A 26285-nucleotide genomic window follows, 5' to 3' on the forward strand; every position below is an offset into this window, starting at 1 on the left:
TTTTTTTTTCCAAAGTTTCCACAAGCATCCCATTCCATCACCAGTGCTGCATTGTAAGTATGGTACAGGTGTAGACAGTGGTTTGGATATGACTGACACTGCATTATCTATTACAGGAAGCTCCTGCTACTACGCTGTAGCTGTGGTAAAGCAGAGGAGTAACTTCGGGTTCAGAGATCTGAGGGGCAAAAGGTCCTGTCACACTGGCCTAGGTAAATCTGCTGGCTGGATCATCCCAATAGGAACCATCCTGAAATACAACCTCACATCTTGGGATGGATTGTCCCCGATTGAAAAAGGTAAAATGCTGCCTTTTCTCTTTTGTGAAAAGCTTTCTCAATGTTGAGAACAGCCAAGCTAATTGATGCATTTAATTTTAATTTGTGGAAGGATTCAGGTCAGTCATGCAAATGTTTGGAAGACAGATTTTGTTTAATTCTAATAAATACGAACGTGGGAAAAGATGTACCACAAAAGGTATAATGAATGGAATAGAATTGGCAAAACAAGATGCAGAAAAATCCTGGAAATAATGGTACATCTGTCATTTGCAATGTGCGCTGGGCGTCACAGTGGCACAGTGGTTAGCACTTCTGTCTCACAGCGCCAGGGCTCAATTCCAGCCTTGGGTGACTGTTAAGTGGAGTTTGCATGTTCTCCCCGTGTCTGCGTGGGTTTCCTCTGGGTGCTCCAGGTTCTTCCCACACTCCAAAGGTGTGCAGATTAGGTAGATTGATCATGCTAAATTGCCCTTTAGTGTCCAAAGATGTGTCAGTCAGATGGATTAGCCATCATAAATGTGTGGGGTCACAAGGATATGGTGAGGGGGGGGTGGGGCTGGGTGAGATATTCTTTTGGAGAATCAGTTCAGACTCAACAGGCTGAATGGCCTCTTTCTGCACTATTAGGGATTCTATTGTTCTAAGGTAGTTAATATGGAAGAGCAGTTATAAAGCTAATAGAATTGTGGGATGTGGAAATAGTTTAGTATTTCATGAAAGCTTTTGCAAATGGGTCTATCATAAGATTTAACTTCTTGGATCTTTTACTAAAGATTATTGATACCAGTCAGTCTGACAACAGTTTCTTTCATTTCCTTTGTGTGCATCACCTACATTTTTCCCACAGGTCGGAACTTGGGGGTTGGAGGTTGGGACAGATTGGGACTCTGAGTGGTGGGAGGCAGAGAGGGGTGTGTCAGATCAGGCCTCCAAGGGATCAGGGCTGGGATAGGTGGAGCTGAGAGACAGGTTGGAGGGAGAGTTCCGGGGCGGAGGGAATCCTGTGGGTTGGGGAATTCCTTTAAGGGGGTGTGGTCCCTCAGGGTGTGGGCAGTCACTAGGAGGTTTTCAGTGGGGGTGCAGGAGCCCCCTGCGGGATTGGGTGAATGGGGGAGTCCTGTTGGGAGTGGGGGTTATTTGTGAGTGGTGGTGGAGATTACACTGGGGGGGGGGGGGGGGGGGGGTCATGAGTTGGGGGGAGACCCGAAGTGGGTCAGTGTGGGACTCTGCAACAGTTACTCAGAGTTTAGAAGTGGTTTTGATTCTTCCAACCTTTCCTGGGAAACTCTTGGTGTAACCCAGTCGGAACTATCTAGAGTTTGTGATTGAAATCGCATCTTCAGATTGTTCGTAGTCCAGGGCAATCTTTGTGTAAACCACACTTGTGAACTCCGGCTCCCCCCAACCCACTGCAATACAACACCCTAAAGGTCAGAGGTTGTGACCCCCTGATAATTTTGTTGTTTATTGTAGAAAGCTGTTCATTCTGAGATGAAGAGGTAAAGCAAGTTATTCAGCTATACAGCAAACTGGGGAAATCATTTAAATTTATGTTGTGATGTCTGGAATAGTGGAACTGGAGACAAACGGTGCACCCCTCCCATCTTGGCCATAACATGTTAATAAAAGTTTAGAACTTCCTGGTTCCAATAATCTCTGTCGAACACGCATTGAGACTATTTATGATGATACTTTACTAGAGTTTGTGAGCTGCTGTCAATAAAGCCTTGGTGAATTGCTCTCAAGCCCCTTATACATGCTTTGCTTTGTCCTCCTGCTTTGTATCCCTCTTTTCTCCTTTCCTTTTCTGTTTTTCTACATTTCATTCTCCCCCTCATCTGTTTTGCATCTTCTGTCTTTCTTGCCCTTTTTTCTTCTCTCGTCTTTTCTACTTATCTTCGTCTTCCGGTTCTCTAATCTCACCTTTGCTGATTGGTACTAATCTTTTTGTGTTGTTTCACCTTTGCTTTTGTTTCTTCCCTGTGTTTTGACTTTCTTCTGCCTTACCTCTCCATTGCTCCCTCTTTCTGTTGCTTCCCTCTGTTTTGTCGAGCCTTCCCTGTATTTCGGTCTCTTGATGCTTATTTCTCTTTGAAGAGATGACTAGATGGGAAGAGATGGATGGAACCAGATGAGGCTGCTGGCTATGAAAGGCAGGAACCAGGTTGGTCCATCAGGGTAGTGGGAGGGATTAGCCCAGAGCTGTCATAGCGGGACTGGGGTTTAAACACCAGAAACGTGGGCCGGAACCTTTCAACCATTCATGCCGGTGGGATCATCTGCTCTGGCTGACGGCGCACCCCCGCCGTGGGATTCAGAGCGGTGAGGGGTGCATTCACTAGAAACCCCGTTGACAAGAGTGGGACCAGAAGATCCCGGTTCGGTCTAATGGCGGGCCATCTCTGCCGCCACAAAACACGTGGCTATTTGCGCGATCAATCCTGCCTGTGGGATAATTGAATCCTTTTGGTTTATTAGTAAAGTTACTTCCCCTTTTGTCCTTCTGATTTCTGTTTGTGTTTTTGCTCAGCCTTGCGCAGAGTCCAATCTCTCACTTGCATGTTTGCTTCCATTTTGGTCTCCAGTTGCGGAAAACTTCTTCTCCTCCAGCTGTGTCCCAGGCGCCAATCCAGCGTTCCCGAAACTGTGTGCACTGTGCAACGGAACAGATGGGAATCACTGCAAGCGGTCACACGTGGAGCCCTACTATGATTATTCTGGAGCATTTCAGTGGGTATTCCTCATTTCGCAAGACAGGATTTACCGGACCTTTCTGAGTGGCAAGTTCCACTCTGCTGGTTATTGGGTTAGCTCAGCTATTACAAATCTCTTTATTTTTAATTGTTCGGTTTTGAAGATTTGTTGAGCAAAATACGTCACGAGAGTAATATATTGTGGATGCTGGAAACCTGAAATGAAAATAAAGAATGCTGCAAATGCTCTGCAGGTCAGGAAGCATCTGTGCAGCGAGAAACACAGTTAATATGGCCTTTCATCAGTTCTGGGAAAAGTTAGAGACGTAACAGGTTTTAAGAAAGTACAGGAAAGAGGGCGAGGGAAGGCAACAAGGGAAGGTCTGTGATAGGGTAAAAGGCAGGATAGATTCATTCACAACATGATGATGGGACAAAGCAGGAAATAATAGATAGTCTCACCGAGGTGGAATAGCAGGATCATTAACAGCTGGTATCCGAAAAAAAGGTGGGCAAAGGTTCTGATCTGAAATTGTTGAAATAAAAGACCAGCCTTGAGATTCCATTGACTTTCATTGGAAGAGCGTAGGTGGCCGAGGACTGAAAGGGAGGGTGGGGCAGTAACATTAATAAAAGGGAATGAGAACTGTAAAAGTACAGGATTGTTACATTTTTATAATAACATAAAGGCACCAATCCTGCATAAGGGAATTGGTAAATGTATTGTGGGTCCTTATATTAAGACTGGGCACACGGATTAACTGGTTGGTGTGGTTATATCTTTCTAGGTGTTTGAAGGATGATGCTGGTGAAGTGGCCTTTGTGAAACACACCACTGTACCAGGTAGGTTACGTAGTGACTGCATCAGTGTGTTCTGTAGTGACTGTGTCAGTGTGTTCTGTAGTGACTGTGTCAGTGTGTTCTGTAGTGACTGCATCAGTGTGTTCTGTAGTGACTGCATCAGTGTGTTCTGTAGTGACTGTGTCAGTGTGTTCTGTAGTGACTGCATCAGTGTGTTCTGTAGTGACTGCATCAGTGTGTTCTGTAGTGACTGTGTCAGTGTGTTCTGTAGTGACTGCATCAGTGTGTTCTGTAGTGACTGTGTCAGTGCGTTGTGTCAGTATGTTGTGTCAGTGACTGTGTCAGTAAGTTGTCAGTGAGTGTGTCAATGAATTATGTCTGTGACTGTGTCAGGGTGAGGTGTCAGTGACTGTGTCAGGGTGTTGTGTAATGACTGTGTCAATGGGCCTGATTTTATCATTTTGATTCTAAGAGCTGAATCTGGGCGCAATTCAGATCCGAGTTGGAAAACTGTTCTCAGGCGCCCCCATACGCACTCAGTCTGAAAAATATATTGCGAGTCTGAATCGCGCTGTGGGCGGGGCTTAGTGCGCCCAAAAGGCTGCAGCTCCAATTGGAGCTTTGAACTGCGCATGCGCAGTGAAAAAAAATTTGAAAGACGCTCCCCTGTCACATCGCTCCCGGGCTGCAACAAGCGGATAAAGTGGCTCGGGAGCAAAAGGCGGGAGCGATGGCCCTCACAGACATCACCCTATCCCCACAACATAACTGTCCCCAATATCCACCCACTCCCCTACTACCCAGACCAATCGCAACCCCCTGCCCCCTTTCCCCCCCACCGAGTGGCAGTGGACAGTGGCCTGTCCCCCCCCGTACCAGAGAATGATCTGGCCCACCTCCCTCCTCCTCCTCCACCCCCCACCAGAAATCCATCTGGCCTCCTCCTCTCCCCCCCCCCCCCCCCCCACCAGAGAACTATCTGGCCTCCTCTCTCTCTTCCCGCCCCCCCCCTCGCCTCACCAGAGAATGATCGGGCCTCCCTCCTTCCCCCCCCCCAACCAGCGAATGATCAGACCACCCTCCTCCCTCCACCCCCCCCCCCCCCCCCCAGGACCTGGCTGGCTGTAGGGATTCGCATTCTAGTCAATATTCTGTAACTTGATTTTGTGTCTCTGTGCCCTGTTTGAGAGCACATTTCCACTCCATCTGATGAAGGAGCAGCACTCCGAAAGCTAATGGTGTTTGCTACCAAATAAACCTGTTGGGCTTTAACCTGGTGTTGTCAAAACTCTTACTGTGTAGTAACTGTGTCAGTGTGTTGTGTCAGGATGTTGTGTCACTGACTGTGTCAGTGTGTTTGTCTGTGACTGTGTCAGTGACTGTGTCAGTGAATTGTGTCTGTGATTGTGTCAGTGTGTTGTGTCAGTGACTGACAGTCACTGACGCAACACCCTGACACAACACCCTGACACAGCCACTGACACAACACACTGACATAGTCACAGACACAACACACTGACGCAGTGTTGTGTCAGTGACTGTGTCAGGATGTTCTGTTGTGACTGTGTCAGTCTGTTGTGTAGTGACTGTATCAGTGTGTTTATTAGTGACTGTGTCAGTGTGTTTTATCAGTCACTGTGTCAGTGTGTTCTAAGAAGTCTCACAACACCAGGTTAAAAGTCCAACAGGTTTATTTGGTAGCACAAGCCACAAGCTTTCAGAGCGCTGAAAGCTTGTGGCTTGTGCTACCAAATAAACCTGTTGGACTTTAACCTGGTGTTGTGAGATTTCTTACTGTGCTTACCCCAGTCCAACGCTGGCATCTCCACATCAGTGTGTTGTGTCAAGATGTTGTGTCAGGGTGTTGCATCAGTGTGTTGTGTCAGTGATTGTCAGTGTGTTCTGTCTGTGACTGTGTCAGTGTGTTGTGTCAGTGATTTGTCAGTGTGTTGTGTAAGTGTGTTGTGTCAGTGATTGTCAGTGTGTTGTGTCTGTGACTGTGTCACGGTGTTGTGTCAGGATGTTGTGTCAGTGACTGTCAGTGTGTTGTGTCTGTGACTGTGTCAGTGTGTTGTCATGATGTGGAGATGCCGGCGTTGGACTGGGGTAAGCACAGTAAGAAGTCTCACAACACCAGGTTAAAGTCCAACAGGTTTATTTGGTAGCAAATACCATAAGCTTTCGGAGCTTGCTGCTCCTTCGTCAATGTGTTGTGTCAGTGTGTTGTGTCTGTGACTGTGTCAGTGTGTTGTGTCAGTGTGTTGTGTCAGTGTGTTGTGTCAGTGACTGTGTCAGAGTGTTGTGTAAGTGTGTTATGTCAGTGTCTGTCAGTGAGCTGTGTCTCTGGCTGTGTCAGTGTGTTCTATCAGTGTCTTGTGTAGTGACTATGTCAGTCTGTTGTATCTATGACTGTGTTGGGTCAATGATTGTGTCAGTATGTTGCATCAGTGACTATGTCAAGGTGCTGTGTCTGTGACTGTTTCAGTGTGTTGCATCAGTGACTGTGTCACTGTGTTGTGTCTGTGACTGTGTCAAGGTATTGTGTCAGTGACTGTTTCAGTGCGTTGTACCAGTAACTGTCACGGTGTTGTGTCAATGACTGTGTCAGAGTTTTGGGTCACTATATTAATGAAACTTTGTTGTATAGTTTGTCTTGTCTGTGCAAGGACTGGGATGAGGGGTTGGTGGCAGTGCATGAACCTGCCTGTTCACTTATCCTTGTATTCTTATTTACAGTTGCTGAGAGACAAAACTATGAGCTCCTGTGTCTCGATGGAACTAGAAAGCCAATTGAAGATTACAAGGAATGTTTCTGGGCAAAAGTGCCAGCTCATGCGGTGGTGGTGAGAAGAGGGAATGTGGAAGATGAGAAGAATGAGGCGATTTGGAGATTCCTCTCACGAGCTCAGGTATGACTGAATGATGAATAGCATCTACAACCTGGAGTCTTTAACTTGCCCTCTGTGTCAGCGCCTGTTTTAGTTCAGATTAAGTGCAGCTAACACTGAAAAGAAAGAATAACCCATACTCCTGGAATTGTGTAGCTGACCGTCCAAGAATCCTTTGGTAAAGATCACAGACTTGTAACAATTTCAACCCATTGTTTCGGTGCCAGACTTAACTAGCAAATTAATTTATGCAAATCCCATTTGCTTTCTACTTCTTGGCCAGCACAGGCACAGCAGGCTGAATGGCCTCTTTCTGTGCCATAGGTTTTCCACGGGCAGGATTATTTGGATGGTAGGGTCTCCCGCCATGCCAACTGAAGAGTCTGTGGGGAACACATTCCTGCCAAAACACTCCCTGCAGCTATTTAAAATTTAGCGGCTGTTAATTGGCTCAGGATAGGACCTCTGCCCCCATGTGGGGAGGAAGTTTTGCCTCAGAGAGCTGCCTTAAGGGCCTCAGTAGCTCGAGGGTGGGTGTGCTGTGCTCCCTGTAAAATGGGAGGGGGTCGGAGACAGAAGGGTTAGTGACGGGAAGCTCACATACTGCATTTTATGGGCACCGCCCTCCCCTCCCCGTCCCCTTCAAACCTGCCAGTGGGGCAGTGTAAAATTCCTCCCAATGGGCCAAACCCTGCGCTCTGTGCACATGACGTCAGGTTGGTTAACGGGGGGAGTTTTCTTTTACTTGGGGGAACATATGGTGGGGAAGCCCTTTAAATATATGTTAATTTATTGAAATGAATTTAAATGAAGTTCCCGCCTTTGTGGGCAGGAACCTCTTCACATCAGCAGCGGAGGACGGGGAAAATCAGAAAACTGAGATGCTGCCGCTGAGATTCTCGTTCCCCTGGTCTTGTTTTCCGCCAGCGTTGCCATTCTCGTCCACAGCAATTGGTGGCTGAAAATCCGCCCTACTATTTCTAAGTGAACCATTCAGCCCATCAGGACTGTGTGCTTTACATGTGTTGGGCATTTCCACCTCTACTGCTTTTTGAGGCAGTGAATCCCACCATCCTCTGGGTGAAAAGAATTCCTCCTTGGCTTCGAAACCTTCCATCAATCACACTAAATCCACCTCCCTGCTTATTGACCTCTCTGTTATAGCATTCTAATCCGGTGGCACAGTGATTAGCACTGCTGCCTCACAGCACCAGGGACCTGGGTTCGATTCTGGCCTGGGGTCACTGCCTGTGTGGAGTTTGCACATTCTCCCCGTGTCTGCGTGGGTTTCCTCCGGGTGCTCCGGTTTCCTCCCACAGTCCAAAGATGTGTGGGTTAGGTTGATTGGCTATGCTAAATTGACCCTAGTGTCAGGGGATTAGCAGGGTGAATATGTGGGGTTAGGGGAATAGGGCCTGGGTGGGATGTGGTCAGTACAGACTCAAAGGGCCGAATGGCCTCCAACTGTACTGGAGGGGTTCTATGATTATCCACTTGGTCTAAGTCCCTTGGAATTTTTATACACCGAAGCTAAATCTCTCCATAACCCTCTCTTTTCACAGATGGAAACTACAAACTATCCAGCCTTTCCTTGTAGTTCTTCACTCCTGGTGTAAATCTTCTCTGTAGGTTCTCTGGTGCAGATACATTTTTCTTGTAACATGGTGACCAAAATTGTGTGTCAGGTGTTGTGTTATCAACAGGAGTTGATAGAAGGGTGGGGGAAGTAGGTGGAGGCAGGATCACAAAAGGAGCAGAGCAGATGAGTTTATAGGGAAAGCATTTGAGAAGGTGGGAACAAAACAGCTCGAGGCTGTGTCAATATATTTACAGGGAAGAGAGGACAAGGGAGGACAAAGAGTGAGGAACATTGGTAAAAAGCCAAGTGGGATTTTCCACCAGCAGGGCCAACAGGCAACTTGTAAAAGAGGATAGGGATTTTGTAATCAATGAGTTGAGAGATGCCAGCCCATGAAGGTTAACAAAGGTAGGGACTGATGTGAGTAGGACAAGTTAAATGCCCTATATAAATGCAATTTATTAGAACAAAGAACAAAAAACAGTACAGCAGAGGAACAGGCCCTTCGGCCCACCAAGCCTGTGCCGATCATGTTGTCCTATCTAGACCAACCGCTTATATCCCTCTATTCCCCATTTGTTCATATGCCTATCAAGATAAGTCTTAAATGTGGCTAACGTAACTGCCTCAACCATCTCACTTCCATTATTATGGCAGTGACAGAGTATTTAGAGGCCGGGTCGCATTTTGCGACTATTAATGAAGATCAGCTTCAGACCTAAGAATACAGTCTTCAAAAAGCAGATGCAAGTTTCAGTGATGAAGGGTCCACACCTCAGGTTCTGAATCCATCTATTTTCTTGATGTTTATTTCCAGTTTTTCTGTCTCCTTGTTTCAGATTTTCTGCTTTAATGTTCTTGTCTTTTGCTGATGGGGTGGTGACCTTTGTTGTCAACCAGGAGAATGTTTGGTTTTTAGTATTGGGCCGAGCTTGCAGAAGAGACAAAACACAGCTTCAGATGCCTCAAAATGCTGATGCAATATTATAGCATTGAAAAATAGCAGGATGAAGTATTCCTGCTAAGATCTAAATGCTTGTGTCACATAAGCACCACTGAATCTGTAAATATGTTTTCCAGGAATTATTTGGGCCATTGAGTCAGGCATCTTTCAAAATCTTCGACTCCTCAAAATATGGACGAAAGGACTTGATGTTCAAAGATTCAACACAGAACCTCATTCAGCTCCCCAGCGGGATGGATTCCCTTCTGTATCTCGGCAGTGAATATTCAAACGCCATAAGGACTCTGGAAAGTGGTAGGCATTTATTAATCAACATCTTGCCCTTGAGTGATCCCCTGGTACAAGTGCTAGGGTGTGCCCGCTGGCATCCTCTATATGACTAGGGATCAGGGGAAGGTTCTACAATGTGGAGGTGGAGCCCACACTTGGGATGCTTGTTGTAGTCTGGAGCTATGAATAATGATGGTAGAGGCTGGAACTCTGCACTTATCCATTTATGTGGTTCAATCAGATTGTTTCCACAGGGACTCACCGATTGAAATGCTGCTCTAGTCTATAGATTATAATTGAGCAAAGAAAGATAACAACTCATTCAAAATGTTTGTCTTGCAGGGAACAGGAGTGCCTTGAATCCTTGCAAGATACGCTGGTGCACCATTGGTCAACTTGAACAACAGAAGTGCAACAGCTGGGGGGCAGTAAATTGTGTGATGGGCCTCAATGCTGAGGATTGCATCAAAAAAATTATGGTAAGTAACCGCAGTGTTCGACACCACTTTCTTAGGGGACTACCTGAATGCTGCGTTTGTAGAATTAACAAGTGGACCATTCTTCTATCCTTTAGACCCTGGGATTGAGCCCAGCTCAGGTTAGACACAGAGGCCGGAATTCTCCGGTCTCGTATGCCCTGCTATCACTGCCAGCGAGAATGAAGAATTTGGAGCTCTGTCATATCTCCATTCACAGGAGCGGGACTGGAGAATCCCAGGCGCGGGCGCGGTTGAAGAATTTCGGTCAGAGTAAAATTGCATTAGCACAGTTCCATCATCTCCGTCCCAGAAAGCAAAATGTTGCATGTGGTAATAAAATTAGAAAACATGTCAGGTAGCATCTGCAGAGTTAATGTTTTGAGTCCATGACTGTCAGCATTCAGTAGAAACCAGGGTGCCATGGCCACGAGAACAGGGTAGAGGCTGGGTCCTCTGCAACAGTTGACTAACCTCCTGGCTGCCCAACGACTTGCCTCCATCTACAACTCAGGTAAGGGTATGATGGAATACTCACTACTTGCCTGAGTGGGTGTTGCTGCAACATAGAATCCCTTTAGTGTAGAAAAAGGCCGTTCCACCCATCAAGCCTGCACCAACAACAATTCCATCCAGGCCCTATCGCTGTAACCCCACGCATTTACCCTGCTAATCCCCCTGACACTAAGGGGCAATTTATCATGATAAATTAACCTAACCCGCACATCTTTGGAGTGGCTCAAAAAGTTCACAGCCATTCAGAGGAAGCAGTTTATTTGATGGACCCTCATATCCCTGAACTCACTATCCAGCCCGTTCTGCCACAGGCACACTGGAGCTGCAGTATGTACAACGCACAGATATGTTGCAGAAACTTACTTTGACAACACTTCCCTCACCAATGCTTCTGCAACTTTGAAGCAAAGCAGTGATGTCACGGTGACACCATTGCTGCAAAGTCACACACCATTCTGATTTCGACACACATCGTCGTTCTTTCATCATCATTGAGTCAATGTTCTGGAATTCATTGTCTAACACTGTTACCATCAGGACTTTAAATGGTTCAAGGAGAAGGCCCACTTCTTGAGGATAACTAGGGTGAATAATAAATGTAGTCTTGGCAGCGTCATCTCCATTCCAAGAATCAAGTGAGCATACATAGAGGATACATTTACTTTGTAATGCCTTTGTTGTGCATCTCAAAGTGCACCACTCCTTCAGCTTTGTTCTTCTAAGAATCATTCCCAGTCCAAATTCATTAACTGTTTCCTCACTCTTCCAACACTCACCTTCTTAAACAGCCTCACATCCTAGTCTCCTCACTCATGGTGAGACTGACAATTAAATCCATTAATGTTATAACTAAAGTTCCCCAGAGGATCCCTGCCCTGGACTTGTTCATTTCTCTTCTGTATTGTTACACAAGAATGGTTGGATGCTAGCAGCCTCTACTTTACAAACATTTCAGAATATCCTCAGTGGCTGACAATGATGAACTGCTAGGGGAAATCAAGAGACCTCTTGGTAATTCAAGAAAGTCATGATCCCTGGCTGCGTCCGTAGCAGCGGTGGGGTTGGGGGAAGGGCTGGAATATTTCCTGACTCTGCACTCTGAATCATTAACTTCAAGTGTGGAGAGAAGACCAGGGTTTATGCTACAGAGAATGGGAAGGATATTAGAGAGAGAGACAGTGAGAGAAAGAGTAATTAAATCTTTTGGTTGCAGTTTGGAGATGCTGATGCAGCAAGTCTTGATGGAGGAGAGGTCTATGTTGGGGGAAAGTGTGGCCTTGTCCCAGTCATGGCAGAGTATTATAACAAAAGTAAGTATCTGTTCCAATTTGCTTCTATTTGGGATTGAAAACAACATGTGGAAAGGGTTCCTGTGTGACAGGCTCTGGGACCCGAGCTCAGTTGACCTAACTAAAATTCGGTTCCCATGGGAACCCATTGCATTTCATAAAGAGTAATCGGTCACATGTACCTGTGTTGAATTTCAGTCTGTCTTCTTGAGGTGGCAGGATTATGCCCAGTGACACAGCACTCTCTTAATATCCTAGAATGCTGCGTCAAGCCCTGAGGGGCTTTGACCTCCCACAGCATTCCTTGTCCTCTGTGTGCACTCTTTGCATCCAACTTCAGGCTGAAAGGTTTGCTTTGTTACCTTTTTTTCCCTGTAGAATTCCTGAATATTCTGCAAAGCCTGGGGTCGCGTGGTATTTATTGAAGTGTCCTATAGCCTTCTAAGAAATAGCTTGGGCAGCCCGTTTTAATGGACTTCAGGAACTCCCATATTTTATAAAGCCACAATACATGTGAAAACTCAATGGGTTTATCCAAAATTGATTTGTTCTAGAAGCGTAATGATCAGAGGCAACACCTCAGGGGGATTTTCCTGGATTGCATTGGATTACCTGGCTGCAGCACATCTTGGCAAACCCATGCATTGAAGTTCTTTTCCCGCCTCCTAGTGTATGGAGGTGTATTCGTGTGGCACCCCTCAGGCAACATCAAGACAGTTTAGGCTTCATTAAGAATGTTAGATATTTATTGAAGAGAAATCAGGTACAGGGGATTGCAGCCTATGGTTGCCGTAGGGCAGAGCTCCAGTTCTTACATGCTTCTATATGGCTGCTCAATGACTCTGCCCAAGAGAGGACTCCACCCTCTGGTGTGATCACTCGCTCTCAGTTCCCATTGGTCCTTCTGGCCTGGTGACCCTGTTCTGCTGTGGGGCTTAAAGTGACAGACACCATAATCACTATAGGAGGGTTTAAACCTCTAATCAATGATTAAAATGACTTTTTTAACCTTTCTTCCCACAGCTGATCTTGAACCATGCAAACCTACAGCAGTAAACAACAAGACACGTAAGTGTTAAAACCTTTACTTTCTCAGACAAATCTCACAGACTCGGTATAGTCACTATTGATGAGCTCCACTCCACTCCACTGGAAACATTGTCGTGCTTCTAGCCGCCAGTGAGCTGTGCACATTTGAAACAGCGTCGTACTGTTACCTGCCAATGTGGTCCTTTAAGATAATGCAACCTTGTTTCAATGCTGGAAATACATTTGAGTGGAATGTCTTCACACACTAAGGAAGGCTCACACTAAATGCAGAGTGTTATATCTCCCAAAGGTGAGCCTGGATCAAGCAAAAAGGGCGGAGGTGGCTTAAGATGCAGGTCAACCTCAAGCTTCATCTGGGATTTGGGGACAAAATGAGACAGAGTACAAGTCTTGTTGGAGAGATACTAAAATCAAATGGCAGAATCATGGTTCAATGTTCTTCAGCCAAACCCCTCAGTGTTAGCAATAGCCTTGCTAGATCTCTGATGGCCAAGGAATTAAAAACACAATATGGTGTTATAGAGCCATAGAGGTTTACAGCATGGAAACAGGCCCTTTGGCCCAACTTGTCCATGCTGCCCTTTTTATTATACCCCTAAGCTAGTCCCCCAGGTGTTGTATCAGACAGAAATTGAAATTACGTAAATTGTTCTATGTCTGAGTCGGGGTGAGATTTTCTGCTCCTGTTTTGGCAGGTGGGAATGGTGGAGGGGGGCAGAGAATTGAGGGGTTGTCCCAAAAAGGCTTTCATGCCAGCAGAAATACCCCACTCAATTATACCCCCCACCCGCCAATGATGTAACAGGGTTCCTGCCATCTAATGACGGGAAACTCATTTAAATACATTAACATACATTTAACGTGACTCCCCACTGCATCATTCACCGTGTGGGGAATTCCTCCCCACCTCCCCGTGTTGGCGTGACATTACATCGGCAGGGCTTACAACAGGTTTTGATAAACAAGGAACTGGTGAACAGACCCTGTCGAGGGTGCAAACCCCCTGGGGGAAAGAGGTCATGTCCAGGCAGTACCTCGGTACTGCCCTTGTACCCATGGTGAAGGGGGGGGGGGGTTCTCTTGGCAGTGGGGGTAGTTCCATGGGGTGTTTGTGTTTTTAGTTTTATTTAATTGGGGCTGTCGTGGGACCCACCTCTTCCATTTTCTTTTCAAAGTGTTCAAAAATATGGTGGGAAAAGCCTGCAAGGCAGCCGGCAGGCTGCTCTCTGCTTCTCCCGCCCCAGACAACACTTAGAAAATAAATTGGTAAATTCTGCCCAGGGAGACAGTTGGCGTGTGGAGGGACGCAGAGTGTCCTTGTGCTAAGCTGAAGCATCATCGATGTTCAGATCTAATCTGATTCTGCAAAACAGATAATCTAGATCTCCAAACACTGCAGGGAGTGGGAACAAACATTATGAAAGCTTTTAACTTGTTCAAAACTCACCCCCTTGCACAGAGCTAAAATCAGGCCCAATATATGTTCAAATCCTTAAGTGGGGCTTGAGTCTCCCCCCCGCCTCCCCCATTCCCCTGCACCCCACCCACTAACCTTCTGCCTCAGAAGCTATTTAGCACATTGTGTCTGTGCTAGAACAATCTAAAAGCAACCCATTCCCTGCTGTTTTCCCAATTCCCTGCTTCGAATACTTATCCCCTTTTCCCCATGAAAATGTTACGTTATTTGTATTCCTCTGGCAGCTTCTTACTATGCGGTGGCAGTTGTGAAGGATCCACAGCTGAACTGGGAAACACTGAGAGGGAAGAAATCCTGTCACACAGCTGTGGGAGGGTCTGCTGGCTGGAACGTACCCATGGGACTACTGAGTGCACTGAACAAAATCAGAGCTTGTGAGGTTTTTAATTGTAAGTGTGGTTCGTCACGTCAATCGAGCTAATTCTTCTCCTGTTACATTGTTCTGGGTTAAAGTTAAAAGCAAAACATTCTGCGTGGGTTTCCTCCGGGTGCCCCGGTTTCCTCCCACAGTCCAAAGATGTGCGGGTTAGGTTGATTGGCCAGGTTAAAAATTGCCCCTTAGAATCCTGAGATGCGTAGGTTAGAGGGATTAGCGGGTAAATATGTGGGGGTAGGGCCTGGGTGGGATTGTGGTCAGTGCAGACTCGATGGGCCGAATGGCCTCTTTCTGCACTGTAGGGTTTCTATGATTCGCTCTCCATGTGTAGTGTCTGTCTTTTGCTCCTGCTGTTAGAGAGGGAGCTCCAGGAATTTTACCCAGTGATGATAAATGGATAGTAACTGTGTCAAAGTCAGAACATGTGGGTGGTGGTGTTCCCATTCACCTGCTAGCTTGCCCTCCTGAGTCTTACATATCATAGGCGATGAAGCTAAAGAATGTTTCCCATTGATTCTTTTTCACACACATTATGGAAGCTTGCCTTTCTGTTATCTTTTCTCTCCTGTATGCTTTCTACAGTCTGCATCTACTAAATCTGTATCTCGTACAATTTAAAACCCAAGGCTCACTGTAGGGCAAAAGTCAAATGGACCTGGTCAGTGGTGGGGATCTAGACCAGAATTGGGTGAGGACAAGGTTGGTCTGAAGACGCTACAGTTGTTTACCACTGTGAGAATCTAGGGGTTGAGGGTCTGGATGGGAGGGAGCAATATCTTCTCATCAGGGACTACAGCTAAGAGATAAACTGTCAGTTGAGCCTAGAGCAGAAATCTCATGGGATCTAAGGATGGGACACCACATGAGCAGTGAAAATTCCAAGGGTGTAAAATGTGGGGGAGGCAAGGACAGTGAGCAGAGCTTTAACAATGTTGATCTTTGTGATGGGGGAGAAGGGTGCATGCCAAGTGTCCATAGGAACATTAGAAAAAAGACTAGGCCATTGCACAAATTGAAACTGCTCCCATTCAATTAGGTAATGATTGCCCTGTGTTAGAGTCCCAGACCAGAGCTCTAAGGTATATTATGAAACCAGACTAGACCCTACATTATTTTTAGCATAAATGTGAGGAAAGGATGCTTCTTTCCAGGAGTAATTCCATTGACAAATTAGGATTCCTTTATCAAAACAAGCTGTATTCATAACACAGTTTAAGTATAACCCTAACAAAATGAAGTAGCTTAACTCTTAACAGTTGAACAAACATTAAACATGAAAGAAATAACTCTCATTTCTAACTTATCACTATTTCAGTTGCAAATAAGCAACATTTTTCTCAGAGACTAAAAACCCACATTAAATATAGTTAGCAATCACAAATATACTTGCTATATTGAGGGTATATAGCCTTGGAGTTTTCAGAGAGATATAAAGCTTTCACAAACCTACAGAACTCTTCTAACTTCAACCAGAACAGCCAAACTCCAACTTCTTTCTACAAAAAGCCTGTTTCTTTTTTCTCTACCAATCCAGCATTGCCCATAAACCACAACATCACATGATGCTGGCAATCCCTCTAATCTGAAATCCCATGGGACCTCAAGTGAACAAAAGTCCACTAACTCCACTTAACAAAACCACTTGCAAAGTCAAAATGAGTAAATATTCTGCTCTCGTGGCATCTGAGCTGTTTTCCTTCCAGACATACTGACTACCTGTCGAAAAATGTTGAACTTTAACACATTCTTCTAAAACATAAAAAAAACGATATATATACTCATCATTTGTACACTTGCATCACACCTGTAACACAATTCAATGTCTTGCCTGTGCTCCACATCTCAAATTCCTTCAACATTTGAACTGTCTTAATCAGATCATTCCTCACTCAATTCTATCAAATCTTTTAATCATTTTAAAACCTCAGTTAGATCACCTCTCAATCTATACTCAAGGAAACGCAAGCCTAGATCATGCAACTTAATAGTTGCATGATAACTTATCCTCTAATTCTGAGTATCATTTTGGTGGACCTCTATTGTTTCTCCGTCAGAGTAACATATCAATCTCGTGGTGTGGTTTTTCAAATTGAACACAGTACTCCAGTATTGTACAGACAACACTGTACAACTGAAGTACAACTTTCTCTCATTGGTAGTCCAGCCACCTTTCAACAAAGCTAAACATTAGCCTTTTGGTCGCTTTTTGAACTTGTCTTGTGGTTTTAAATAAGTTGTGCGCTTGTATCTAAAATCTCTTTGCACTTGTCACTCACTATTTTATTAATACTCCAATCTATTTTTCATGGATTCAAAGTAGAAGAATTGGACAAGTATGAATTGTTGAATTGAATTCCAATGGAGACACAATAAGAACATGAGGCTTAACAAGGTTCATTTGCTCACTTAGTGCTGGGACTTGATTTCTCAAGTTACACTGCTTCTGCCTCTCTGTTTTAGTCTTGAATACAGCTGGGGCAACATAAGTACCTAACACAAACTTAATTCAACCAGTTCAGGCATTCAAAATGCACCCACTGTCCGACAGAAACATCGAGAGAGTGGGCTGGATGAGGAAGAAGGGAGCTGGAAACTGTGGGAAGTGGGACAGATCCCTAGAACGGGAGAAGAGTGTGGGAGGACTCAGAATGGTGCTGGAGAGAGGCTGGGAGAGGTTTCTGGTCAGGAACAGGTGCTAAGCAGAATGGGTTAAATGGCCTGGGGACCAGATTACTGGAAAGTCTTCCTTAGAACCAACATGAACACTAAAGATATTTTTCCCCAATAATCTGAGTGATTCATGGTGGCAGTCATTGGCATGGGCTAATGTTGCACTCAGACTGGTCAAGATTATGTGCTATCACACAGCCATCTGCAATGTTACAAACTCCCTCAAGTACCACAGTCCAGTCAGAACCTAACAAGTAAATTAATATCTCTTCTCTGTTTGAATTAAGCAACATACTTCAGTGAGAGCTGTGCCCCTGGAGCGAATGCAGACCTGCACCCCAAACTGTGCTCTCTGTGTATCGGTAGTCAAGGTGCAATGTCACCAACAGACAAGTGTGCGGCCAACAGCAATGAGAGGTACTACGGTTACAGCGGAGCCTTCAGGTAAAAAAAATGCCTTGAGCACCTTTCAAATCTTTTGTGGCTAATGAAGTATTTTTGAAGTGTGGCAATGTCTGAGTCATGGCAGCCAATTTGAGCACAGCAAACTCCCACAAATAACACTGAAATACTGACCAGATTATCAGTTTCAGTGATGTTTGTTGGGGGATAAATCTTGACAGGGATACTTGGGCAAACCCTCTGCTTTCCTCCAAAATAATAGAATGGGATAGGAACATTGCAAAATAAGACCAGGAGGAGAACATTTAGCCCCTTGAGCCTTTTCTTCCATTCGGTCAGATTGCGGCTGATGTGATTTAACTCCATGTACCTGGCTTCACCCATTTCCTTTATCCAACACAAAACCCACAGCCTGAAATGTTAACTCTGTTTCTTTCTCCATAGCTGCTGCCTGACTTGCTGAGTATTTCCAGCATTTTCTGTTTCATTTTTCCAACACCTACAGTAATTGTTTTTGTTTCCCGTAATAAGACCATAAGAAATGGGAACAGGATTTGGCCATTCAGCCCTCCTAGCTTGCTCCGCCATTTAATAAATTCATGGCTGATCTAACACTCATTAAGTCCACTTTCTTGTGTTACCTCCATAACCCTGAATTCCCCTACTGATTAAAGGAGCACCCCTTTATTCTGTGACTATGCCCTCTGGTCTTACATTCTCCCATGAGTGGAAACATCCTCCCAACATTTATCTTGTCTGCCTATCTAAGTATCATAGATTTTTCAATCATGTAACCTTTCATTCTTCTGAACTTCAAGGAGTACAGACCCAACCCAGCAGCAGTTACTATCTGTCGATCAGGAGACTGTGATTTGTACTGATCCCTTTCACCCAGCCATCTACAGCTGGGTGAAAGGGATCAGTTTAACTTTTCCTCATATAGCAGTCCCTCTAGTAAACTTTAGCTAACAAAAATCTCTTGCTCCCAATTATCAATTATCTAACATTACTTGCTGTTTTCAGAAGAGAGTTCCCAAATTTCTACAATTCTTTGCTTGGATCACCTATGACCATTTTACCGCATGGGCAGATGGGCCCTTGGTTTAATGTCTTCTCTGAAAGACAACGCCTCCAACAGTGCAGCACTCTCTTGGTAGTGTGCTGAAGAGTCAGCCTGGATTTTGTGTTCAAACCTCTGGAGTGGCACTTGAATCCACAACATCTGACTCAAGAGCATGGGTAAGAAAAGATAAGTATTGTTTAGGAATGATCCACCACACAATACTGGAAATGAAAACAGAATATGGCAGAGGCAACAACACTTGCAGTTGAGCATGCAGCTGTAGATGGCTGGGTGAAAGGGATCAGTACAAATCGCAGTCTCCTGATCGACAGATAGTAACTGCTGCTGGAAAGTGTGGTTAGGATTATGGACAGGAACCAGTTTGGGTGAAAATCCAGTCCTGCTAACACTCAGAGAAAATCCAGTCCTGCTAACACTTAACCTAATTTTCCAAGTGGGAATCTTGACGGGATTGGGTACAATGTTGGTTTTCCATCTCAAACAATATTGTTCTCCATTGAAGCCAACAAATAACACTGGGTGGATGTAAAATCAACATTCCACTTTCCCACCTGGTGAGTTGAGATAAATTCATAAGATATAGGAGCAGAATTAGGCCATTCGGCCCATCGGGTTCACTCCGCCATTCGATAATGGCTGATATGCTCCTCATCCCCATTTTCCTGCCTTCTCCCCATAACCTTTCAACTCAATACCAATTAAAAATCTATATCACTCCTCCTTAAATTTACTCACTGTCCCAGCATCCACCGCACTTTCGGGTAGCGAATTTCACAGATCACAACCCTTTGGGAGAAATAGTTTCTCCTCAACTCTGTTTTAAATTTGCTACCCCTTATCCTAAGACTATGACCTCTCATCCTAGAATGCCCCACAAGAAGAAGCATCCGCTCCACGTCTACTTTATCCACACCCTACATCATCTTGTATACCTCAATTTGATCTCCCCTCATTCTTCTAAATTCCAGAGAGTATAGGTCTAAACTGTTCAATCTCTCTTCATACGACAAACCCCTCATCTCTGGAATCAATCTAGTGAACCTCCTCTGAACTGCTCCAATATCACTACACATTTCCTCAAATAAGGGGATCAAAATTGTGCACAATACTCCAGGTGCGGCCTTACCAATGCCTTGTATAGTTGCAACAATACTTCCTTACCTTTATATTCTATTCCTTGAGCTAAAAATGCCAAAGATAAAATTGCCCTAACTGTCGATATGCACGTTTTAACAAAGACCATCCAGGTGGAATATCCGAGCAAGAGCCAGCTTCTCCCGAAGAAGAATGGAAACAGTGACTGCAGTTATTTTATATTTCTGATTGAACTTTCCTAAATCTCTTTCAGGTGCCTGGTGGAAGTGGGTGACGTTGCGTTTGTTAAACACACCACTGTGCCTGAGAACACTAATGGTACGTGATCTTCTCGGTGACTTTGAATTGATCCACCCTGAAGCACATACGCCAGAGATTCCAACTTCCACTCCTGACTTGTGTTGTCGTAACTGATTTCAGCTGGAGTGGCAGTCCCTGAGCTGAGTGTAATAAACCAGTTTTAGTTTGGAGGTGGAAAGAGAAAGAGAGGGCGAAAAGGAAATACAAGCAAAGGCTAGCAGATAGTATTTACAAGCATTTAAAAAGCAAAGAACAAAGAACAAAGAACAGTACAGCACAGGAAACAGGCCCTTCGGCCCTCCAAGCCTGTGCCGCTCCTTGGTCCAACTAGACCAATCGTTTGTATCCCTCCATTCCCAGGCTGCTCATGTGACTATCCAGGTAAGTCTTAAACGATGTCAGCGTGCCTGCCTCCACCACCCTACTTGGCAGCGCATTCCAGGCCCCCACCACCCTCTGTGTAAAAAACGTCCCTCTGATGTCTGAGTTATACTTCTCCCCTCTCAGCTTGAGCCCGTGACCCCTCGTGATCGTCACCTCCGACCTGGGAAAAAGCTTCCCACCGTTCACCCTATCTATACCCTTCATAATCTTGTATACCTCTATTAGATCTCCCCTCATTCTCCGTCTTTCCAAGGAGAACAACCCCAGTCTACCCAATCTCTCCTCATAGCTAAGACCCTCCATACCAGGCAACATCCTGGTAAACCTTCTCTGCACTCTCTCCAATGCCTCCACGTCCTTCTGGTAGTGCGGCGACCAGAACTGGACGCAGTACTCCAAATGTGGCCTAACCAGCGTTCTATACAGCTGCATCATCAGACTCCAGCTTTTATACTCTATACCCCGTCCTATAAAGGCAAGCATACCATATGCCTTCTTCACCACCTTCTCCACCTGTGTTGCCACCTTCAAGGATTTGTGGACTTGCACACCTAGGTCCCTCTGTGTTTCTATACTCCTGATGACTCTGCCATTTATTGTATAACTCCTCCCTACATTATTTCTTCCAAAATGCATCACTTCGCATTTATCCGGATTAAATTCCATCTGCCACCTCTCCGCCCAATTTTCCAGCCTATCTATATCCTGCTGTATTGCCCGACAATGCTCTTCGCTATCCGCAATTCCAGCCATCTTCGTGTCATCCACAAACTTGCTGATTACACCAGTTACACCTTCTTCCAAATCATTTATATATATCACAAATAGCAGAGGTCCCAGTACAGAGCCCTGCGGAACACCACTGGTCACAGACCAGTTAGAGAGGATATGACTCCGTTCCCTGAATGAATGAGGGAGCAAATTATGGAGGCTAAAAGCACAAGCAAGATATTAAATATTTTTACAATTGTTAATGATTGTTAGAATGCAGGTCCACTGAAGGAGGATATCAAATAATCATTGGTAGTTTACTGAAAAAGATGGAATTAGTTCTGAAATAATGAACAGAACTCAAGGTGGGGTACACATACCTGTAGTAGCATGACCCTTTAAGGGGGACATTTCCCGAGGGCCACATGACTGATGAGGATCCTATGGATCATCCAGGCAGGAAGCTGAGCCAATCAATGGGAGAGCGTGTAACATGGGTTGAGGAGGGACTCGCAGTTGGAGCAAGGGAGTTGAGCAGAGCAGTCACAATGTAGTCTAGTCTGACCTTGTATATATATTATTCTTCTTTAGAAAATAAAGTCTTTTATTGTTTAAAGCCACATTGAGTTGCCTTCGATCTATTACAGTACCTGAGATGGGCGAAAGAAGTTAGAGATAAAGTTAGTGTACCTTCACCACCTGGGTCATTTGAATGGGATGAAAGTTGAGTGCATTGTACAAATGGGCAGGGATCCACTCTACCTGATCATCACCCAGTCAGTGAAGGGAAAGCCACTTCCTGTAATTTAAAGTAAATTTAGTCAGCATTTTGAACTGAATGGGCTAATTAGGAGACATGGGGCCCTATTTTAGCATTTTGATCCTAAGTGCTGGGCGGACTTGAAACTGGGAGTGTTTCAGATCTGACTTTTAGATCCATTCTGAGGTGCCCCCATACACTGCCTGCAAAAATATCAGCAATTCCGAATCGTGCTGCAGAAGCCTGCGGATGTGGCTTAATGCGCCCGAAACCCTGCAGCTCCGATCGGCGCCTCCAACTGCGCATGTGCAGAAAAAAATGATAGAATGTCACTTCCCTGCCACATTGCTCCCGGGCCAGATAATGCCTCCCCCTGGCTTCCACAGACATTGCCCCACCCCCACAACATTACTGACCCCCTTATCCTTGACACCCCCACCACCCGGACCAATCACAAGCCCCTCCCCCCTTCCCCCCATCAATCTCAGGCAGAGTGACATTAGACCCCCATTCCCCCCCCCCGCTCCACTGATCACAGGCAGAGTGGCAGCGGGCCCCCACCCTTTCCCTCCCACTGATCACAGGCAGAGTGAAGCGGACCCTCTTTCACCTCCACTGATCATAGGCAGGATGGCAGCGGACCATCCTGCGCCCCCCCCCCCACCCCCCACTGATCTCAAGCAGAGAGCCATTGGACCCACCTTCCCCTGCCCCACCGATCTCAAGCAGAGAGCCATCGGTCCCACTTTTCCCCCTGCCCCACCGATCTCAAGCAGAGAGTCATCGGACGCTCGGCACTTACCTCCTCACTAACCCTTATCGATGGAGTGCACGAATTGGATTTATATGGAGCATGTCTGTTTCGCGCTGATTCCGGATGGGCGAATGCGGTGGTAAAGGAGGAAATGCTGATAAAGTTGGGCGTGCAGCCCATTAAGTCAATTTAAATGCATGCAAATGCATTTAAATGGCCGTGGCACCCGTTTCAGGCGCAGCCAATTTCAGGCCTTGGTAAAGGGGGAACCGGCGCGGAGGCGGGTGCAGATCACGCTACTTGCCTCACACCCGACTTTAACAAGTTTTTGCGCCTGAAAACAGGCACAACTTGATGGCAAAATTGGGCCCATGGACTCATTTTCGGCATAGGACTTCCAACATGGATTTATTAAAGACAGGTTGTGTTTAACAGGTTTAATGACTTTTACTGGAAGAAGTGATCAATTGTATAAAGGGAATGTAGTAAATATAGCATGTATGTATTTTCAAAATAGCTCACTAAGGCCTGACTGGAAAATTCAGTCAAATGGTATAAGAGGATGATTATTGAAATGACTTTCTCTCTCAGGTAATGGAAAGGCTGACTGGAATCGGGATCTGATCGCTTCTGATTATTACCTTTTGTGCAAAAATGGCAGCACAGTCCCAGTCGACCAGTTCATGAGCTGCCACCTGGCTGATGTCCCATCACACGCTGTTATGGCGCGTCCAGACAATAAGGCAAAAGTTCTCAAACTGCTGAAAAATGAGCTGGTAAGTATTTTACTGTTCAGCTTTTGGAAATGCAGGTGGTCCATTACAAGCTTCATTGGTGAATTGCAGCAAGTAGAAACCGCCAGAAATCAATCCCCCAAATGACTATTCACAGCTCAATGGAAAGAGCAACTTAGTTTCAGGATCTTCTTGGTTGGGCTTCTGGTTGACACTGGTCAGGGTATGCAAGGTGCACACTCTGCCTAGTTCTAGCCAAAAAGCAAGTCAACATGCCCAAATTTCTCATTGGAGTGGACCTGCCAGCTGACTCCAGGGCCTCCTCCAGTTATCCAGTGGCTAGGCTCAGAAAAAACATTTCCATGACAACAGGGTGATAGGTCATTCGCCATCGTATTCGGAACTCTGCCCAAATTTGGAAATTGTACGATAATTTCAGCATTTCAATTCCACTTGCCCCCACAAGGAAGCAAGCATTGAAATACATTAGATTTCCTCCTGTTATAAATTCAGTCAAGGTTTACATCAGCTCAATAACATTCCCAGCCTTCAGCCTCACAAAGGAGACCTTTGTGAAGACAGACACATCTGCAGCAAAACTAAAACACAAAACACCTGCATGTTGGGGAATGTATAGTGGGAGGATTCTCTAGATATTAGTATTAATATGTGTTAGACAATGGGAAATGTCAGCATTCCAACACATCCTTGTGATAAATAAGTCAGTCAAATGTGAAGCCATTTTCATAAGAAGTGACAATTTGGAACTCTGTCTTCCAGAAGGCCATACATTTTAGAACAATTGGGGCTTCAAATGTGAGATTGATAGATTTTTGTTGCATTAAGGTGTCAAAGAATATGGAGTAAAGGCACATAAATGGGGTTGGATGTTCCCCTCTAATTCACACACCATCCTGACTTAGAAATATATCACTGTTTCTTCATTATCACTGGGTCAAAATCCTGGAACTCCCTCCGTAAAAGCACTGTGAGTGTGCCTACACCTCAAGACAGCAGCAGTTCAAGAAGGCAGCTCACCGCCACCTTCTCATGGGTAATTAACAATGGACAATATGGGCAATAAATGCTGGCCAGCCAACGACGTCCACAGTCCATAAATGAATTTACAAACATTTGACTGCAGGTCAGCAATGACAGTTGAAAGGTAGAGCAGGCTCGAGGAGCTGAATAGTTGTTTCCTATTTACAGGTTCCTAATATAATTCACTTTCAGACCAAATTTGCTGTCATCTCCAGTAACAAGTTTTGCTTCAAATTCCAGCTGAGACATAGTCGTGGTGGATCAGAGGAAAGCAAGTTCGCAATGTTCAACTCAGTGCTGTTTTCGGGGAAAGACCTCCTTTTTAAGGACTCCACTCAGTGCCTCATTGAAGTCCCTGTCAGTGATTACAAAAGCTACCTGGGTGACAGTTACATCCATATCATGGAGGGACTCCAATCCTGTGAACCTCTTGGTAAATATTAGTGAATTAAAGACTTCAATAAATGTGGCTTCTTACCTAACGATTGTTGGGTTTTTAGTGGGTGTGTAAAGCAAGGGGTGCCTGGGTTCAGGTCAAGTCCCTGTACTCTGGGAGAAGCAATAATAATGCTTGCTGGGCTGTTGGGGGCAGGTGTCTTCTCAACATTCTGGGGGCGTGATCTTACCAGACGTCTACTCCACTGCAGCAAGGTTGGAGAATTTGGTGCTTAGCCAAATTTCCTTTCACTGCAGCAGGATGGGAAAATCCCGCCGCGTGAACGGAGATAATGTTCTGGCTTTTGAGTCTAATTGGTACAGAGGGAATGACGAGACCAGTCATGGCCATTGTGAATGCCAAGCCCACTATCCAAATAAGAAATTCTACAATGATAGAGTTTGTGGGTGATGTGTGTCATTCAATGTATAATTCTCAGTGGCCTATTATACATCAATGAGTGTTGAAGGTGTGTGTTACAGAGTGTTCTTATAAGTCTTTCTTCCTTCTGAATATGGCAGGTTTTGAGGTGCTTCAGTCTGCAAGTCCAGACCTGTTCTAGTGCTCCTGTTTTCTTTTGTTTACTACTGTTTTGTTAAACTTCATTATTTATTTATTTATTGAATATCATTCTTTTAACAATGCATTCGACTACCTTATTTGTGGACTCAAGTTACCACAGTATGGAGTCCACTTACTAGTATCCATGTCTCATTCCCAGGATCTGTGTAGCTTCACTGAATGCAGTCTTTTATACCTTGATGGATCTAAACTGAGATCTGAAAGCATGAGACTGTCCAGTCATGTGACAGCCATAGGAATGGAAAAGCAGTGAGGCATCTTGTCTTCTGCTGGGATACCGTGCACTGTAAAAGTGTACAAGTTCCCTGTTCATCTTGATGAAACTACTGGACAGTTTGGCGTCTGGATCTGAATTACTGCTCCAGAACTGTTGGTACTATAAACAATTGTAAACTTTCCCATACATGCAGTTGTGGTAGTTTTCTCTGGTCTCCTGAAACACATTTTAGCTCTCGGTCTAGTTGAGATTAGGTGGGGCTGCCTCTCAACATTGAAATCCAAGCAGTAACCGCGTATCCTTGGCTCTGCCAGGCTCTCAGCACTGTGCTGCTTTGGACCAAGGTGCTAACCATAATGTTGATCAGATTACTCCAAAAGCATTAGTCGGAAAACAACTACTGATCCACAGGGCTCAAGAATGCTTGAAAACAATTCTTCTCAAATATCTGCAA

At 45.1% G+C, this 26285-nt stretch overlaps 1 protein-coding gene across 1 annotated transcript in view; it reads left to right on the forward strand.

Annotated features, from left to right (window-relative positions):
- Window positions 1-26285, forward strand: part of LOC144491831 (serotransferrin-B-like) — a 105606-nt gene that overhangs the window by 14551 nt on the left and 64770 nt on the right. Inside the window, exons 4-16 of the mRNA XM_078210124.1 lie at window positions 117-299; window positions 2867-3011; window positions 3763-3818; window positions 6513-6685; window positions 9324-9501; window positions 9820-9956; window positions 11683-11779; window positions 12782-12826; window positions 14510-14674; window positions 17619-17775; window positions 20166-20230; window positions 23413-23597; window positions 24837-25029. Of these exons, the coding sequence (XP_078066250.1) occupies window positions 117-299; window positions 2867-3011; window positions 3763-3818; window positions 6513-6685; window positions 9324-9501; window positions 9820-9956; window positions 11683-11779; window positions 12782-12826; window positions 14510-14674; window positions 17619-17775; window positions 20166-20230; window positions 23413-23597; window positions 24837-25029 (1779 nt within the window). The remainder of the gene's footprint in view (window positions 1-116; window positions 300-2866; window positions 3012-3762; window positions 3819-6512; window positions 6686-9323; window positions 9502-9819; window positions 9957-11682; window positions 11780-12781; window positions 12827-14509; window positions 14675-17618; window positions 17776-20165; window positions 20231-23412; window positions 23598-24836; window positions 25030-26285) is intronic.

This window comes from Mustelus asterias, chromosome 3, assembly GCF_964213995.1.
Source record: "Mustelus asterias chromosome 3, sMusAst1.hap1.1, whole genome shotgun sequence".
NCBI lineage: Eukaryota > Metazoa > Chordata > Chondrichthyes > Carcharhiniformes > Triakidae > Mustelus > Mustelus asterias.